Source organism: Cetorhinus maximus, chromosome 1 (genome assembly GCF_964194155.1).
Source record: "Cetorhinus maximus chromosome 1, sCetMax3.hap1.1, whole genome shotgun sequence".
Classification (NCBI taxonomy): Eukaryota; Metazoa; Chordata; class Chondrichthyes; order Lamniformes; family Cetorhinidae; genus Cetorhinus; species Cetorhinus maximus.
In genome coordinates this window covers 198,367,411-198,387,444 of record NC_135879.1, presented here as the reverse complement: position 1 = coordinate 198,387,444, position 20,034 = coordinate 198,367,411, and the positions used below count along the sequence as shown (strand labels likewise).

At 46.0% G+C, this 20,034-nt stretch overlaps 1 protein-coding gene and 1 long non-coding RNA gene across 4 annotated transcripts in view; one reads left to right on the top strand and one right to left on the bottom strand.

The window, feature by feature from the left end:
• Nucleotides 1-20,034, top strand: part of LOC144686420 (uncharacterized) — a 103,858-nt gene that overhangs the window by 17,134 nt on the left and 66,690 nt on the right. The gene's annotated exons all lie outside the window — the stretch shown is intronic.
• Nucleotides 1-20,034, bottom strand: part of galt (galactose-1-phosphate uridylyltransferase) — a 78,574-nt gene that overhangs the window by 22,116 nt on the left and 36,424 nt on the right. For all 3 annotated transcript variants that reach the window (XM_078551551.1, XM_078551559.1, XM_078551568.1), the window contains one exon: nucleotides 10,458-10,580. In XM_078551551.1, coding sequence (XP_078407677.1) covers nucleotides 10,458-10,580 — 123 coding nt within the window. The remainder of the gene's footprint in view (nucleotides 1-10,457; nucleotides 10,581-20,034) is intronic.

Genomic DNA, 20,034 nt, shown 5'->3' with positions numbered 1-20,034 from the left:
CCCAGCGTAATACGCAAAGAGTAGTGCTCAGCGCTACCTGTGGAGTAAGGGGGGTGGGGGGGGGGGGGGGGGGGGAGAGAATTGGGGCCAGCGCTCTTTCAATGCTTCAATCTCCCTGAAGCATGGAGCTGCCTCAGGGAGATTGAAGCAGTTTTTAAAATTTTTTTACACACGAGATGGGACATGCTTTTCTTTTTCACATAAGCCTTTTATTTAAGTAGTAAAAGCTTTAGGAAACCTCATCCTGCTCGTGGATGAGGTTTCCTAAAAAATGTAAAAGCCGCTTGGCCTTTTCGCCTGCCCGCCAACCTTAAGGTTGGACGGGCAGCACAAACTTGACATTCATTTCTTCGTTAAAGGCCTTAATAGACCTATAATCACTTATTGGCGGGCGCATGACGAAACATCGCGAGACAGCACGATGATGTCGGGACACACGCCGGACGTCGTCACGTGTCATTTTACACGCCAGAGTGTGTCGGGCGCGCCCCTGCATGCTGACTGAAAAATCGTGGCCCAAGTATTTGAATTGATGTTTGTGTGTGTGTGTGTGTGGGGGGGGGGGGGAGGAGGTGTGGGTGGAGAGAAAAGGTTACAGCACACTGCAAATAGGCCAACTTAGTACAGAAATCCAGGCACTTTCAGTAAACAATAGAGCTCTTTTAAATAAAATCCCATTTTAAATCACTGTGAATTTCACTGTAGCAAGCCCAGAAAATAACTCTTAAAATATGCCTGCACCCAAAGCATCGTCTACCTACACCATTAAATTACACGCTATAGCGATATCAGAAGAAATCTTCACCATATGATGAACAGATACAAGTAGAGCTAATAAGAGCTTTGAAGTTTTATCAATTAAGCAAAATGTTGGTACGTTGTGGGAGGAAAATTGTCAATCGTCCTTAAAAGGACAGGAAAGAAAAAAAAGATGCAAACAGCATGTTATGTTTCTGCTGGTTAAGGAATCTGTCAAAATCACTAAATTGGTGGAAGGAAGGCATCAGCTGTACTATTTCAAACAAAACCTTTGGTGATGGTTCCCACAGTTTAAAATCAAGAACCTAATATAACTCAGTAAGATAAGAGATCAAAAGTGGAAAGCAGTCTGCATGCATTTGGTGTCAGCAGATTTGGTATTTTCCAGCGTCTTAGGGTCAAGCAGGTTAGAAGTGCTGACTTGCAATGGGGCTTGTTTCTCATCTCGATGTACATTCTTTGGTTGCTTCTGACAACTTAAAGACCACTACACATTTCATAGAAATGGGATAAAAATTAAATTCTTCTGCACTGAAGATTAGCTTTACTCTTTCCTGATGCTCACTGCTGGCAGGCAGAATTTTTATTGATTTATGATAACCTGCCTCATGATTCTCTAGACACAGGAGCTACTAAGTCTAAGATCTAAGATAACAAATATCAGCACCAAGCGATCACAGACTAGGGGCAGGATTTTCCCATGTTGCTGCAGCAGGCTTAATGGCGGGTGGGGGTGGGGGGCGGGGGGGGGGTAGGGATTGAAGGATTGAATGTGGCGGCAGGTCCAAAAATCAGTTCCACGCTGGTGTGAAATGACGGTGGGATCGTCATTGCCATGGGGCGTCGCATTTCCCACCAGAGTCCAGCGTGAAGTCGATTTGCCTCCCACTGATAAGATGCCCAACCGGAATCTACCCCCACCATCCCCCCCATCGTCTGCGATGCCAGCAAGAAATCCAGAGCACATCTGGACCAACACGGCATCTAAAAGTCAGGACTTGCCTTGGGCAGCTCACAGAGATCCGAAGAGACGATGGAGGCCTCCTGCGACTGGAATCTGGAGCACCATGTGCAGCACTGGCTGAGTGGAGCATCAACCACATGGATCTTCTCTGCGCAGTAACTTCGCCCAGGGATCGGACCATCATCCATGGACTTCACCCAGGGATCGGACCCTCCAGCTGCAGGTGGAAGGCTGCAGGTGGCAAGGGTCTGTTGCGGGGTGGGGGAAAGAAGGATAGGAGAGGAATGAAGATGTGGTGCAGGGCTTCAGGCCTAGAGGAGTTGGAGAAAGAGGGAATCAGAGGAGGGGTCTCTCAAAAAAGATGGAATGGGCTGGGAGGTGGTGAAGCGTTGTGGTTGGTTGCGAGTGCCTCTGCATGTCTGAAGGTGTATGGGGGGGTGGGGGGGATGCAGAGATCTGAAGGGGTATGGCGGGGTGGTGCAGAGGTCAGAAGGGGTGCGGGGATGCGGTGTAGAAGTCAGATGAGGTATGGGGGGTGCAAAGGTCAGAAGGGGTATGGGGGGTACATATGAATTAGATGCAGGAGTAGGCCACTCGGCCTTCGAGCCTGCTCCGTCATTCAATAAGATTATGACTGATCTGACTGTAACTTCCCGCCTGCCCCCGATAACCTTTCACCCACTTGTTAATCAAGAATCTATCTAGCTCTACCTTGAAAACATTCAAAGCTCTGCATCCACTGACTTTTGACAAAAGACTCACTACTCTCTGAGAAAAAAATTCTTCTCATCTCTGTCTTACATGGGTGACCCCTTATTTTTAGTCAGTGACCCAGAGTTTTAGATTCTCCCACAAGATGAAACATCCTCTCCACATCTGCCCTGTCAAGACTCCTCAGGATCTTATATGTTTCAATCAAGTCGTCTCAAGCCTAGCGTGTCCAACCTTTCCTCATAAGACAACAGGCCCATTCCTGGCAATTGTTTATTGAACCTGCTCTGAACTGCTTCTAATGTATTTACATCCTTCCTTAAATAGGTAGACCAATACTGTACACAGTAGTCCAGATATGCTGTCACCAGTGTCCTGTACAACTGAAGCATGACCTCCCTACTTTTATATTTAATTCCCCTCACAATAAATTATAACATTTTATTAGCTTTCCTAATTATTTGCTGTACCTGCATACTAGAATCATAGAAAAGTTACAGCACAGAAGGAGGCCATTCGGCCCATCTTGTCCACGCCAGCCCGAGGACACCCAGGTGCCCTTTCTAATCCCACCTTCCTGCACCCGGCCCATAGCCCTGCAGCTTACAGCACTTAAGGTGCAGATCCAGGTACTTTTTAAAAGAGTTTAAAGTTTCTGCCTCTACCACCAACTTGGGCAGCGAATTCCAGACACCCACTACCCTCTGCATAAAAAAGTTCTTCCTCATGTCCCTCCTACACCTTCTGCTACTTATCTTGAATCTATGTCCTGTCTAGCCTTCTGCGATTCATGTACTAGTACACCCAGATTCCTCTGCATCTCAGAGCTCTGCAATCTCTCACCATTTAGATAATATGCTTCTTTTTTATTCTTCCTGCCAAAATGGACAATTTCACATTTTCCCACATTATACTCTATTTGCCAGATCTTTGCCTACTTGCTTACTTATCTATGTCCCCTTGTAGCCTCCTTTTGTTGTCTTCACAACTTACTTTCCTACATTTCTTTGTGTCATCCTTAAATTTAGCAATCATACCTTCTGTCCCTTCATCCAATTCATTTATATAAATTGTAGAAAGTTGAGGCCCAGGACTCATCCCTGTGGCATACCAGAGGTCTGAAGTGGTATGGTTGGTGGGGTGGGGGCGGGTGCAAAGGCCTGAAGGGCTTCATGAAGTCAATGAAGGACTCCTGGGGTGCAAACAGAGGGTAACCATGGTAAATGGGTATGATGAGAGTTACAGGGGGCAGGGGGAGCGACAATGTCACTTGAAGGGGCATTGAAGGTTGTTGGTGGGGGCACGGATTCGTGGTGTTGGGAAGGATGAGGTGGGCAAATCAATGGTAACAGAGGTGAGGTTCTCAGGGAGGAAGGGGACCTTGACGCTAATCTGCACATTTCTGAAGGTGATGGGGGAGGGTTGAAGGGTGATGGTGCGGAGGTCGAAAGTTATACTGTGGGGCGTCAATGGTAATGGAGGATGGGGTGTGGGTGACTAGGGGAGGGGAAAAGATGTTTGAGCAAAGGTAGAACATCACTACCCCCATTGCTGGGCTGGTCACAACTATGCAGACCCTCATGATGGGGATCTCAAGGTGCTGCATGGTAGTGGGCAGAGATACAGGTCATCTCAAATGGACAACTTAAGGGGAACCCCAATATGTAGTCTTCATAATGCCAGGGCCCTTGGACACATGAGAACTTGAAGGCCAAAGACTCAGTGTGCATGGGAGAGTGCTTGCACATGGCTCGCAAGAGCCCTGACATATACCTTTGCCTCCCTGCAGATGCCTCATTCCAGGGGACTTTTAAAAAAAAATTCATTTACATGATGTGGGGGTTGCTGGCTGTTAGGGAGGGCATTCCAGGAATTTGACCCAGCGACAGTGAAGGAACGGCGATATGTTTCTAAGCCAGGATGGTGAAAGGCTTGGAGGGGAACGTCCAGGTGGTGGTGTTCCCATGTGTCTGCTGCCCTTGTCCTTCTAGATGGTAGTGGTCATAGGTCTGGAAAGTGCTGCTTTAGGAGCCTCAGTGAGTTTCTCCCCAAGATGATGAAGGGGTTAGTCGGGTGGGTGGGGGGAGCTCTAAGCTTAAGGACTACCGGTGAAACACCACATTAGACATTATTAGAGTGAAAGTGAATGAATTTACAAAAGTTTGAACTTTGTGACATTCAATAGTGCATCCATGCTACCAGTTGTGATCTCAGTAATTCTTCATATTCCTTTCCCTGCCACTTCTTCCAAGTACTCCCCCAACATGTGTAGCAGGGGTGGAGGCACCCTGCTGACCAGTTGGCTCTGTTGCCTTGGATGACCTTGGCAGCCGTCCTCTGAGATCCAAGGCCTGGAAGGCCCCGGCTTACTTTGACTGTCCTGCTGTGGGGCAGCTGCTCCCTCTGCCCTGACAAAAGGCGTTGTTGGAAGGGGTCACAGGCAAAGGAATTCAGAAGGGCCGGACAACCTCCGAAAGTCCTGAGTGGATGCCCCTGGGGTGTGCGACAGCCGCTTCTCCCTTTGGGTATCCGAGGGCCCCTGCCTTGAGGGGAAGGGGGAGATCAAGGTGCCCTGTCCCCTTCTCGCATAGCCACTGCAGAAGCTCGCCCATGGCTACCGCGGTGGAGTGCAGGTCGGCACACATCAGCAGAATCTGCTGGACTAGGATCTCCATGGAGACCCCGGTGCATGCACATGTCAACGCTACTTCATTAGCCAGCACATGGATGGATTCCTCCACCTCATGTGCCATCCTGCTGAAGGCCTCTAACACCTCTGCGGGATGTTCCCTCTCCTCTTGCTGCCTCACCACCACAAGTTGGAAGGCCGATTCCAGAGGCCTGTCATCGAACTCGGACTTCACAGGTGCCACCTCCCCAGCACTCCTCCCAGGGCCAGTGAGCTCGGCTGACCCTGCCTCTTCCTGCTGCGGACACTTGTCCGTGCGGTGTCCACCAGAGAGTGAGGCCCTTCCTACACTAGAGCTAAGGCCCACCAAGGTGTGTGTCTCTGGGCAGGTGGAGGGTGCAGGTGAGTGCTGTGACGGCTGTACAGTTGCACTTTGCTCTTCTGTGATGTCCTCGCTCCCCTCCAGGCTTGGGCTTGTATTGGAGCTGGACAGGGCTTTTTTTTGTTCAGCCCTTGCCCTCTTCCTGGTGGCACCTGTAAGTGAGAGAAGAGAGATTGAGTGACAGCATGAGCTGCCTCCAAAATGGAGGCACCCTTGGCCCTGAGGTTTCTATGACATGCATGGATTCTTACTGGTTGGAGACTACACGCCAATAACTTCACCTGTAATGACCCGGTCCCACTCCACCCCTGCCAGCTGGGCTGCCCGCTCAAACTCTGTCACCTCCTTCAGGTGTGGCCGACCCACTCCCGTCTTCTCCCTCTCTCGCCAGCTATGGCTTAACTTCTCCTACTCAAAGAGAACAGAGAAAATGGGGGTTGACGGGAATTGTATTTAACATCCATTTTTACATAGAAATTTCAACATTTCTCTCATGCTTCCAGTCTTAGAGATAATCCACTGGATTGTGTGACACGTCATGGATGCACTGCAGGTTGTCCAGGAGGGTTCAGGGCCACCACCCTCCCATGTGGTGAGCCCATCCAGACCACGCCCCAATCAACCCATCCTTCCAGACAGCATGTGAGCTCTGTCTGGTGAGGGATGCACAGTGCCCTCTCCACCTGCAGAGAATGGACTGCAGTGGGGCTATGACGCATGACTTATGGCACTGTCACTGAGGAATATTTCCCCTGTACCATTCATTGAGGTTAGTGTAGCAGCTGAGTGTTCACTTACCCTGGCCGCACGGATGAGGTCATTCATTCTCTTCCAGCCTTGGAGGGCTGACCTGCACTGGAAGCCCCGGGTGCTGACTGTGGCACTGACCTGCTCCCACGCAGGGTTGGTTTTCCTGATCGGCCGCCTCCTCCCATCAACTGGGTACAGGGCATCCCTCCTGGCCTCCACCTGGTCGAGGAGTATACCTAGTGATGAGTCACTAAACTTTGGCACCGGAGGCTCCTGACCCCTCTTGCCATATTGATCGGCCTTGTTAGTAAGTTGCAGTTCTGGGCACCTTTTAAATATGACGCCCGGATGTGATGATGGGGCGCACACCATCCAGCCCGCCCTGCCGCACAATACATCAGGAAACCCCCGACTGCATAATTAATGAAGCCGGGATCGCATGATACCGTGGGAATTCCCGTTAGTTTCTGCGGTTGGAAACACTCTTCATCCCCGCCCCTGCCATGGGACTTGGTCCCAGAAGGTAAAATCCCACCCTAAATATATCATGGGTGTAGTTACCTGTAGGAATTTTTAAATTGGCGCACTCCCTTGGTTTGGTCAACATCTGAAAGTGACAATCTGAAACTCTCTTGACACTTCCCTTTCTCAACAACACAACTTCACCACTTTCTACAGAGGGTGACCTCACTATCCAAATTGTTCTTATTCTCTCTGAGTAATACAAAAAAGAAACATTAACTTATAGAATGAAAATAGAAAATGTTGGAAATGTACAATTCATCGATCAGCATTTGTCACTACTTGCGCTAATCCAGCTTCTCCCATATCATAAGACCATAAGACAGAGGAACAGAAATTAGGCCATTCGGCCCATCAAGTCTGCTCCGCCATTCAATTATGGCTGATAAGTTTCTCAACCCCATTCTCCCGCCTTCTCCCCGTAACCTTTGATCCCCTTACCAATCAAGAACCTATCTATCTCGGTCTTAAATACACTCAATGACCTGGCCTCCACAGCCTTCTGTGGCAATGAATTCCATAGACTCACCACTCTCTGGCTAAAGAAGTTTCTCCTCATCTCTGTTCTAAAAGGTCTTCCCTTTACTCTGAGGCTGTGCCCTCAGGTCCTCGTCTCTCCTATTAATGGAAACATCTTCCCCACGTCCACTCTATCCAGGCCTTTCAGTATTCTGCAAGTTTCAATCAGATCCCCTCTCATCCTTCTAAACTCCATCGAGTATAGACCCAGAGTCCTCAAACATTCCTCATATGTTAAGCCTTTCATTCCTGGGATCATTCTCGTGAACCTCCTCTGGACCCTCTCCAGGGCCAGCACATCCTTCCTGAGATACGGGGCCCAAAATTGCTCACAATATTCTAAATGTGATCTGACCAGAGCCTTATAAAGCCTCAGCAGCACATCCCTGCTTTTATATTCTAGTCCTCTCGAAATAAATGCCAACATTGCATTTGCCTTCCTAACTACCGACTCAACCTGCAAGTTAACCTTAAGAGAATCCTGGACTAGGACTCCCAAGTCCCTTTGCACTCCAGATTTCTGAATTCTCTCCCCATTTAGAAAATAGTCTATGCCTCTATTCTTCCTACCAAAGTGCATGACCTCACACTTCCCAACGTTGTATTCCATTTGCCACTTCTTTGCTCATTCTCCTAACCTGTCCAAATCCTTCTGCAGCCTCCCGCCTCCTCAATACTACCTGTCCCTCCACCTATCTTTGTATCATCTGCAAACTTAGCCAGGATGCCCTCAGTTCCTTCATCTAGATCATTAATGTATAAAGTGAAAAGTTGTAGTCCCAACACTGACCCCTGCGGAACTCCACTAGTCACTGGCCGCCATCCTGAGAAGGACCCCCTTATCCCTACTCTCTGCCTCCTGCCAGACAGCCAATCTTCTATCCATGCTAGTACCTTGCCTCTAACACCATGGGCTATTATCTTACTGAGCAGCCTCCTGTGCAGCACCTTGTCAAAGGCCTTCTGGAAGTCCAAGTAGATAACATCCATTGGCTCTCCTTTGTCTAACCTACTCGTTACCTCCTCAAAGAATTCTAACAGATTTGTCAGGCATAACCTCCAAAAGCTATCAAATGACCTATCAAAATATGCTAATGCACTTGAGACAATGAATTACTTGTTATTTAAAGGTAACACCCAGGATGGTAGCAGTGGGAAACTCGGCAATGGTCATTGAAGGAATGATTGTTACATTTAGCAGTGTCTAAGCTTGTTTTTCTATTAATTGTTATCTAAGTTCTGGATCTAGCTAAAGTAGGGTATGGAACTATATGGATAGTGTGTGTGCCTCTATTTCAGGCATACAAAGGCTCTGGCCAGGAATTTTCAACAACATAAATTGGCAGATTGTGCAGAAATTTCCTGCAAATCTCATTAGCACACATTGAAATTAAAATTCAGCAGAAATGCTTAAGAAAAAGCAATGATGGTACCTTTGCAATTTTTAAAACAAAAAATTTTGATGCCACAAAAATGTAGATATAGAAAGTACTCCACAGAGTGGCTGAGAATGTTAGTGCAGATTTCACGGAATTGATACAAAATATTGTGGAGGTTTGAGGGTCGTGTACAAATCAGATGCAGGTCATTGACACCAGAATTTCCTCAGTATTATGTGCCAAAAATCTGCATTTCACTGTACTCTTCATCGTTTCAGCATCTTAAGTTTTCAGGAAATTCCAGGTCATACTGTCTGTGTGAATGTCAGTAACATGGTTTGGAGATACCCAGCTGACCTAAAAAGGAAACTGGATTCTTGAACCGATGCAGGATATGCAAATCTTTGAACTTTTATTAATGTTATAACTGTATCATTGTTTACACATAAATACTTGGGAGAAATCATTTTCTGCACCTTTCTGAATGATCAATAGCTTAAGCTGAAAAAGGTATACAATCCCAAAGACCAATAACAGATTCGCATTCTCCACCTAAAATTCCATATTCTTAAATAAATCCCTTAATACTGGACTCTGCTGCTGAAACACTAGAGCTTGTTTCAGAAGGAAATAAATATCCTAATGGCAGCCCCACTTGCTCTGAAAAGTGTGCCTTCAGCTTCTTGCTGTCAGAAGCAAAGGAGATGATGTTGAATAAATGCAAGATTTTCTTCATAAGTTCTTCAAACGATCCATACCAACTGAACCATTGCCGTGAACGACATGTACCTTTTCTATATCATAACTATGTTATTGTTAAAAAAAATCTAAATGAATGGATCAGAGGAATGCATTACATCCACATCAGCTGGCTCAGTGAGAAGACCATGATCCAATTACAGAAGTAATCTGTCCATTTCAATTAGTAATTGATTTCTGATTGAGCACAGGCCTGTGTAATAGACCAGCACTTTGGGTACTAAGTCTGGTCTTCACATTAGTTAGTAACTAATTTATTGTGAAGGAAGTAAGGGCCAAATTAGTGCCAAATAATTTAGCAATGTAGCAATGGTACACAAGCAGTTTCTCTATTTTTTTGAAAAGGAAGGACACTGTTTACATTTACACATGAATACACACATAATCATCAAAAAAATATCTAGAATCTGCAGAACCTTATTCCAGAATAAAAATCATCATCTTTCAGAGAGGGGAGAAAATAAAGAAAATAAAGACAGCAAGCTCTCTGTGCTGGTGATATTATAATGAAACATTTTAAAGGGATGGCTTTCTCACAGGAGATAAGGAAACACAGTCCCACACAATCTAGGGGAAAGTCTCTTGTGCACTGCCTAGTAGCCAGTTATATAGTAAAGTTGATATAAGACCCAAGAACAAGCAGCTGGAGGAAAAAATGTACTCACACACGATGGGTAAATAAACATTCAGGATTTTTTCAGCACAGAAATTTGGATTTTTTTTCAAATAGTAGAAACAGAATGCAGTCCAAACAAAAGACCTACTACAAGTGATTATAGCATTTAACATTTAGTCTAAAGGAACACATGCAGGTAGGCAACATCTGAAGTAAACCATGACAAAAGCCTGTAAACGCTAAAGACATGGCGAGTGGAACAATTTACAAGCCTAGTTAAATTACTGAGCATCATGCCCATTTTCCTAGGATGAAAGGCACTACACAGCTGAGCTCCGTTCATTCTCTTAGCCTCATTGCATGAAAACATAATAGTAAATAAAGTGAAGGAAACGTGCACGTAAAGTCAACAAAGTAAAGACAAAATGTTATTCGTACATAGAATCTGTCAAGATATTAAAAATAACCTTTTTTTGAGTCTCTAACTTGGCATACTCCACCAGCATTGGCGTTCTGTGGCAGTTGTAATGGTCCCGTTGTGTTTGATCAGCTATTCGTGGCTCATTGGGAAGAAAAGTACTGGCCCACACCTGAAAGATGTAAAAATAATTCTCCTGTGAAACCAAACATCAGACTTTAAATATGTTAGCTTGTGAAGGTGTCTGAAGGCCAAATATAACCAACTAATTTGACCAGTGACATTTTGATCCTTCATAAAAGTACACAACTGATAAAGAGTTAAGCTTTTCTTTTTGTGTACTACGACAGGATTTGAGCTTTCAAAAGAGAAATAAGAGCAATTGAGGTGCCCCGAGAGTATCAGGATTCTGGCTGTGGCGCAAAGTTCCCAATTGGTAAACTTCCAATCAGATTCGGATATGAGAGACACCAGTAAGTCATTGTCACCTCTTGTCAATCAGCTTTATTAGCAATGAACTGACACCAGATTGACTGCCCATCCATTTGTCTGGGAAAAGATGCACTCTTTATATCTAAAAAAGCAGATTAAAATGGCCGCAGGGGTGGTATAAAACAATTTTTTACAATTAAGGCAGGCTAGAATGCCCCTGTAAGAATTAATTTATTTGGAGGCAAAATCTTATATTAATTTTGCTGTTTTGTGTTTTCCTTCTACATCCTGTTAAATTTATTTTGATGAATTCAGTTTCTGTTCTATAGCTTCTATCCTCAGAAATTTAACACTAAACCAAAAAAGTTACACGTGGATCTGTTAAATTAAACTAGAGACTTTGAAGTAAGTAATTTCCTATGTATGATGATATCCAGGTGCACTGAGGGTCTGCGCCAACATGAAGATATCCAGGTGCATCGCATGCACACTAGAGGGTTCTGCATTTAATTTCAGGAAACAGAGTACACGTTCTCTTGCATTCCTGCAATGGAGTTACCCGAGACCTTTCACACCAGCAGATCTAGTCGAATTGTCACATGGAGAGAAATATAATATAGTGAAGACTTGTAACTTTTGGGGTGGGGAGCTTTGCTAGGTTTCTTAGCAAGACCATTAGAATGGAATACTTGGAATATTTGTCAGTCAATGCAGGACAATTTCTGTTCCTTTATTAAATTTTAATGGAACCTGGCATTTCAGACTTGCCTGAGAGCCAATCTGGAGCCGCCCAAACTCAGCTGAGTTAAATGGGTCATTTTTGGGTTGGCAAGCTATAATTAGTGGAGTACCACAGGGATCAGTGCGGGGGCCTCAACTATTTACAATCTACGTCAATGGCTTGGGTGAAGAGACCGAATGTATGCTAAATTTACTGATGACACCAAGGCAGGAAGGAAAGTAAGTTGTCAAGAGGAGGTAGAGAGTCTGCAAAGGGATATAGACAGGTTAAATGAGTGGGCAAAAATTTGGCAGATGGAGTATAATGTGGGAAAATGTGAACTTGCCCATTTCAGTGGGAAGAATAGAAAAGCAGTATGCTATCTAAATGGAGAAAGATTGCAGAACTCGATGGTACAGAGGGATCTGGGTGTTCTGGTACATGAGGCATAAAATGTTAGTACGCAGGTACAACAAGTGGTTAGGAAGGCAAATGGAATGTTGCATTTATTGCAAGAGGAATAGAATATAAAAGTAGGGAAGTTTTATTGCAGCTGTACAGGGCCTTGATGAGACCACATCTGGAATACTGTGTACAGTTTTGGTTACCTTATTTGAAAGAAAGGAAATAGGGTGGGATTACCCGGCCCCACCCACCGCCGGGATCGTGCAGTCCTCCCGCAAGTCAATGGACTTTAGGCTGGCCCGCCGCGTCCCCACAGCAGGTCCTTCCAGGCCAGAAAATCCCAATAATTGCGTTAGAAACAGTTCAGAGAAGGTTCACTTGACTCATTCCTGGGATAAGGGGCTTATCTTATGAAGAAAGGTTCAATAGGTATAGGCCCAATCTACTCGAGTTTAGAAAAATGAGCGGCGACCTTATTGAAATATGTAAGATCCTGAGGGGACTTAATAGGGTAGATACCAGGAGGGTGTTTCCAGTTGTGGGGGAGGCTAGAACTAGGGGACACAGTTTAAGAATAAGAGATCTCCCTTTTAAAGACAAAAGTGAGGAGAACTCCTCTGAGAGTCATTAACCTGTGGAATTCTCCATCCAGAAAGCATTGGAGGCTGGGTCACTGAATTTATTTAAGGCAGAGTTATACAGGTTTTTGGTAGACAAGGGAGTCAAGGGTTATGGAGGGCAGACAGGAAACTGGAATTGAGACCACAAGCAGGTTAGCCATGATCTTAATGAATTGCAGAGCAGGCTTAAAGGGCTGAATGGCTTATTCCTACTCCTAAGTTCTATGTTCCTATGACCCAATGTTCAGCTGGTAAATAGGTTTCTAGCACTGGGCAGTCCTAGATCAACAATGTACTAGTCCAAAGCAATGAGCCCATCAAAATCAATGGAGTCACTCCAGAGTGCGTGCAGCTCCTCCCAACAGCTCACATCCTCGGAGACCCAAGTGCACTTCAGAGACTACAAACCGACAAGATCCATAATGGCAGGTCTCTCAAGCAACAAAAACAAAACTGTTTCAACAAAGGTTAATTATTGTCAAATAGACACTGGGAAAATACTTTGAACAGAAAGTACATGCCCAAAATTAGATTTACAAAGATTCAGCAAATAGTTCACAAAAACAGATTCCTTCATCGGGGAATATTTAAAATGTTGTTTAAAAAGTTTCTTTACAGAGCAGACCATCAACTAACATAAACCTTGGTTCCATATCTTTCTGAACCTTTTTTGTACACATTCTGTTCCTTCCTGCATTTTCCAGTTGCTTTTTCTTGCCTGTATACACAAGTAGAAAACAACCCAAAAACAAAACTGGTTCCAGCCTTACATGTAATTCTTTTGGAAACAATTATTTCCAATGTCATTGTGAAGTCCCCCGCCAAATATGAACCCATTGCTCTCTTCAAGAAGCTCGCTGATTTGCTGTTTATTTCCAGCTATCTTTCTTTTCATTGCTTAAACACATATTGGATTATTCTCAAATATTTATAATTAACCATTTTTCTCATTTTACTGCAACTCCCATTTCTCTTCGGTCTTCGCTTCTTTCTATTGCTGTATAATTCTTCTGCTCAAGTCCCTCTGCATTTTAGTTGCTATCCTTATTAATTTTTGTTAGAGTTTTTGATTTTTGCATCTTTTTCAGTCCATTCCCCTTTTCTCCTCTTTTATTTGCTGTTCAACACCCCAAAGGGTAACAAAGGGCTGACTACTATACAATAGGAAAATGACTGCTCAGATTCTTAAAATGTCAGGGAAAATATACACAGCAATCAGTGCAGCCACAGGATCACTTTAGTGGAACATAGGAACACAGCCTCCAGCTAAACACTGGAAAGACCAAAACCATCTTTGGCTCTTGCTGCTGACTCTTATATTATTGCCGCAGATTCATCCCACCCCTTGACTCAGACAGAACCAGACTGTTTGCAACCTCAGCATCCCATGTAGCCTTGAGCTCAGTTTCTGAGCTCTGTCCTCTCTATCACAAAGAACCCCCACTTCCACATTGATAATATTGCCTGTCTCCTCTCTACCTCAGTCTATCAAATGCTAAAACCATCATATATGCCTTTCTCACTTGGAGATATAATTCCTCAAATGTTCTCCTTGCTGGGAAACCACTCTTCACAATCTCAAGATTCTCTGAAACTATTCTGCTTGTACCTTGTTCTGTGCTAAATATCATTTGCCTATCATCCCCGACCTAGGAGACCTACACTGGTTCCCAGTCTAATCCCTCCATCGCCTCGCAATCTCCATAACCCCACCTCTAACACAAGCTTCAATGCTCTCATCTTATGACTCAAGTTTTTTGGGCATCTCCTCCCCATCTCCTCCAGTGAATATGCCTTTGGCCACACAGGCCCTCATGCTCAGGAAATCTCTATCTAAGCCCCTCCATTTCCCTTTCCTCCTTCAAGAACCTTCTTAGCCTGACACTTCTTCAGTTGCCCCTATCTAATTTTTAATTCTTTGGTTTGAGGTCCATTTTCCCCACATTGTTGAAATGTCCCGAGAATTTGGTTGGGATTTTCCAACCCCGTCATGGCGGGACCCACCACAGAAGATTCGACAGCCCAGCCAGAAGTCCACTGACTTTTGGCGGGACCAGACGATCCCTGTTGCACGGAGGGCTGAAAAATCACACCCTTTATCTATGTCCCAGGTGCTATATGAATGCAGCATGTCAATGTTGTAAGGGCATTATATTCCCTTTTAACCACCTCCAATTGACTCTGCAACTTTGGCTTTCTGCTATCGTACATTCCAAATCTCAGAACCCTTCACATGAAGACTTTTTTTTGGCATTTGCTTTTAATGTACTTCGGTTCAGCTGCCGTGTTCTGGGTTCCCTTGCCAGGAGGATGAATCATTCCGTCATTACCTGGTCTAGCCACAGAAGTGGAAGGTCACAGGAATTCCTTCTTGTATCTATGTGGCTGCAGAGCATGGGAATTCCAATAGAAGTTAAGAGTGTAACCCTTCTCACTCACTAAAGCAGGTAGTTTCCAATTAGGCTTAGGAACAGATATAGCACAGAGGCTCCCTCTGGTGTATGAAGCAAACACTGTGCATTACTCTTTAAAATATAAAATACATTCACATTTTTAACTTTTTTTCATTGGTGGGATATAGACATCACTAGCAAGGTCAGCATTTATTATTCATCCCCAGTGGCCTTTGCAAAGGTGGCAGTCCAAGGAGAAAGCTCACCCCCACTTAAGGGTCTCATCTGGCGTGAGGATGGGTGTACGAGGCCTTGCCCGCTGCCCATTAAATTGCAGCCAAGACAGTGGTGGACAGGTAGGCAGTGAGAAAGGGACCCATGGGCCAGAATTTTACGTTGCAGGATCGGGCGCACATCTGACCCGACCTAGTATGAAATCACGTGAGAAAATGTCAGGCACGCATCCTGACATCATTGCTTCATCGCGCCATATTATGGTCGGCAGAAGTGCACAGGAGTCGGAAGCATACCCGCCAACGATTAAACAGGCAATTAAGCCAAAAGGCAACAGATTGAAATTTTACGAGGCCTGTTTTTGTGGCACGATTTTGTGGTCGCGCATGGGCCACACAGTCGGGCGGCCATCCTGTTTTATTGCAACATCAATCCAAGGTGGGATAAAAGTCGACAAATGACGATGTGAGTAGGTAGGAGTTTAGGTGAGAATTGGCTGTAGGTGGTTTTCTGACAGTTCATTGCATTTCCAGTGTTTTCTGGAGGACTCCTCGAATTACAAGTTTTCTTAGGGGCTTTCTACCAAGTGCATCCTTCAGGGAACTATCCTGTGCCATCTGTATTCCAGCAAATGGGGATTGCCTACTCTGCCGGAGGGACCTCCTCCTCTGAGGAGGAGAGGGCTAGAAGGAAGCTGAGGGCTGGTGTCCGCAGGCAGTGTCCCAGAGAATGACCTATTGGATGGCAGGCGCAGCCAGAGGAGGTGCAGGGTCAGCAGGAAATGCAAAGCAGAAGGATCTGCAGAAGACGACATTACCCTGCAATGAGAGTCTACAGGCAGCGATCCAGCTACTTGGACATGTCAGAGCTCCAGTGCTGAAGGAGGCTCTACCTCTTTAGGGAGACTGAGACCTCCATTTGCCAGATGAATGGCCCAGAGATCGACTCAAACTGTGTTGGTGGTCACCCGATGCCAGGTGATTTAAGGTGATTTTTGCCTCCGGTTCCTTCCAAGGGCCAGTGGGGGATCTGTGCTGTTTCCCAATCTGCTGCCCACAGCTGGTCACTGACACTCTGTTCAGATGGGTGATAAACTTCATTCATTTCTGGACCAATGAAGCCAGCCAGGCTGAGCGAGGCAGTTGCTTCGCTGCAATTGCTAGGTTCCCCTGCATCCAGGGTCTGGTAGATTGCACTCATGTGGCCATAAAGGCGCCAGTAGGTGAGCCGGGTGCCTGCGTCAACAGAAAGGGCATCCACTGCATCAATGCCCAGATTGTTTGTGACCACAGGACACAGGTTTTTCAAGGTCTGCGCCAGGTACCTAGGCAGCTCCCATGATGCAGATGTATATCCTGCAGCACTCCCAGTTGCCAAGGCTCTTCGTCGCTTCAGCTCAGTTGGATGGGCGACAAATGCTATCCCCTGAAAAGGTGGCTCATGACGCCACTCTAACATCCAAGGACAGAAGCGGAGGAGAGGTACAATAGAGGTCATGCTGCTACAAGGGCAGTTATTGAGAGGACCACTGACCTGCTCAAGATGAGGTTCTGCTGCCTGGACCGATCAGGGGGAGCACTACCATATCCTCCAGAGGGAGTCTTGCTTACAGCCTTTGTGCACTGTGCTCTGCACAATTTGGCTCCTTCACAGGAGGACCTTTTGGATGATGAATGCAGTGAAGCAGCTCCCCAGGCCACAGAGGACGATTCAGCTGATGAGGAGCCAAAGGGAGCCCAGGGTTAGGACGTGGCTACGGAAGCGATGAACCTTATGGGAGGCAGAGAGACAGGGGAAGCCTTGAATCTCCGTTCTTTCAGCTAGGCATCCAAGGCATGGCTTGTAAGTGAGGGCAAGGGTGATGCCTCCTTACTGAACGTTCCTGATGAGACCATCCTGTGACCCCCTCTATGTCAAGTGATGACCTCTGAAATAAAGTTTGCAGCCCTTCCGGCCTGTCACAAACCACTCCCATGCCCAATGCCTATGAGAAACATAAAGCACATTCAGACCATAAAACAAAATAACATCTTTAAATGGTGGTCATGTTTACACAATTTGAATATAGAACAAGTTTCAACTGAAGGAATATCACTGGTGACAACCCTTCGTGTTTATAGTGCTGTAAGCTTCTTTGTGAGTGCTGCATCTTGGTGCCTCCCGTGCCCCCTCCAAACCCTCACTGGCAGGGGCATTAGAGGCAGCCCTGCTGACAGTGATGTCCTGTCGGCCCTGATGACCTTGGCAGACATTCTCCAGCTGGCGCAGCCTGTGCAGGGAGGAAGGGTTCAGCACCATGGCTGGGCACTCCTCAGTTGTTGCAGCCATCAGATGCCACGGGCACTGGCAGAGGGACAGAGGAGCTGTTGCCTTCATCTGGAACGCCCGGAGAGGAGCCCGCAGGTGTGACATGCAGCTGGTCTGCCAGTGTGAGGTTGGTTTAAAACTTCCTGCTCAGCATTGAAGAACGGGCACTTAGCAGAGTGACTAGGTGCCTCACCTACTGAGGTCACTGCCAGTGTGTGGGCTTGCAGGTCTGAGCACAGCCCCAGAAACCCCTGATTCGATTCCTGTAGCCACTCAGAGCTCTGGATCAACGCAGTGCTCACGCTCCGCACAGACTCCTCCATGACAGAGGCCATGACATGCAGACCCTCATTAATCTCTGCCAGATCCTCCCGCACATCCCGCTGGACATCCAGCGTCTGCCACCTGATGGACGACTCCAGAGGCCTCGGGCTCAGCATCGCCCTGGTTCCCAGCAGTTCTCCGACTGCCGGCGTCCTGGGCACTCTCTGCCTCCACCAGTTCCTCAAGTGAGTGTGATGTGCCTTCACCACTGTGCACTCCCATCTGATCTGATGCGGAACTGACCACCAACGTGCCTGTATCTGCGCTGGTGCTTGGTTCAGGGAGATGATGTGACACGGGTGCATCCGTCTGTGGCTCCTCCTCGGGTGTCAAGAGAGGGTCCTCAGGGTCTATCGGGTATTGTGAGGATGGTGCTTCTGAGGGAGGAAGAGAATATGTCATTGATTACATTGTAACAAAGTGACTGTGCAGGCACAACGGTTGCTTGTCAAATGGACAACTGCCTCATTGAGGCACTGTGATTGGATGAGCAATGGGGACTGTTGATTTGAACTTCTCATTGGAGATGGCACAATCCTTCATCTCTTACACACTTCCCCAGTCTCTCACCTGTCCACTGGACTCTTACCTTCCTCCAAGACCCCTGCCTCTCTGCAACCTGTGGACCTTGCTCCACGCTCGCACTCCATGTTCAGAGAGTCCATCTCAAACTTGGAAAGTATCAGCAAGTTGGGCACCCCACCACCTGTTCCTGCACGCTCCAGCGCATTAATGGCTTCTCTTCCCCTATATGGGCAAAAGTGCATTCATTCATGCACCTTTACCTGTTCTGCTTTTGTCTTGCTCGCTTTCAGTGAAGCATTTACACAAAGTGGGGATATCTGCATGATTATAAGTGCTGGTAAATGGGATTAGGTAGGTAGGTCAGGTGTTTCTCACGTGTTGGTACAGACTTGTTGGGCCGAAGGGCCTCTTCTGCACTCTGTGATTCTGTGATTATTGCTGTTCATAAATTCCTTGGAAATTTTACATTGGCTCCATTTGTTTATCCTGTGTTACACTGTATCTTTATGTTATTCCAGTGTGTTTCTTGGAATACAAACTTCTGATTGTTCCACTGCTGTTTTTTCCCATCTCTAAAGCTATCATTCAACATCAAGGAGACAGCATTTACAGAGAATAGTAACTTCTTAAACAGAAGCTTCATCTCCCCGACCCCTTGCCAATATGCCTGCCAACAATGAGGCCATACTGCCACCTAGTGCTTAAACTATTAACCATAAAAAACTGTACATAAGGAAAGTTAAGTCACCACAATGAGTCCCACTGATATATAGTGGTTAAATAGGTCGAATTCTGTTCTCATTACGTAGGAACCTGTAATATTTACCAGTGTTTTAGGGGTCTCACTCCATGTTTCCATTCAAATTGCAAATCGGTGTGAGTTAACCAGTTATTTCATTAAAGTCCAGTTACATTAATATCTGGAAATTTAAACCTAGTCTATTAGCTAATTTATGGTTAGTCAACATAAAAACGCTTCCCATTAGCTGACGTACAAGGACTAAGGGACACAGATTTAAGATTTCAGGCAAGAGATGCGGGAGGAACATGAGGAAGAACTTCTTACGCAGTGATAGTGATAGTGACCTGGAACTCTCTGCCCACAAAGGCGGTGGAAGCAGAAACAATCAATGATTTCTAACAGAAATTGGAAAGGCACTCGAAGGAAATGAACTTGCAGGGCTATGAAGATCACATGGAGGAGAAGCTCTGACCGGATTGCTCCACAAGGAGCCGGCATGGACTCTAGAGGCTGAATGTCGTAAACGACTCTCTGACTCTAAACAAAAGCAACTTGCATTTTTATAATAAAAACAGAAAATTGCATTTTTATAATATTCATCCATTGCAGAAAATTGATTTGAGTAAAACAGTGGGAAGTGATCAGAAGGGAAAATGGAAAAAGAGATTATAGGATACGGTAAGACAGATAGCCACAGAAAAGAATTTTTAAAGGAGGAACGGAGCTGATAAAGCAGTGGCATCCAGGGAGGGAGTTCCAGGAGGACATAACAGTGGACGCTAAGGCCAGAACTTCCCGTCCCCGTTGGCGTCGGCCGTCATGACGGGCATGAGCGAACCATATGGCGAGGTGGTCAAAAATCAGTTTCATGCCGTCATGAAACCAGGTTGCGATTTTCCAATCCACCCGTCAATGGGGGGCTG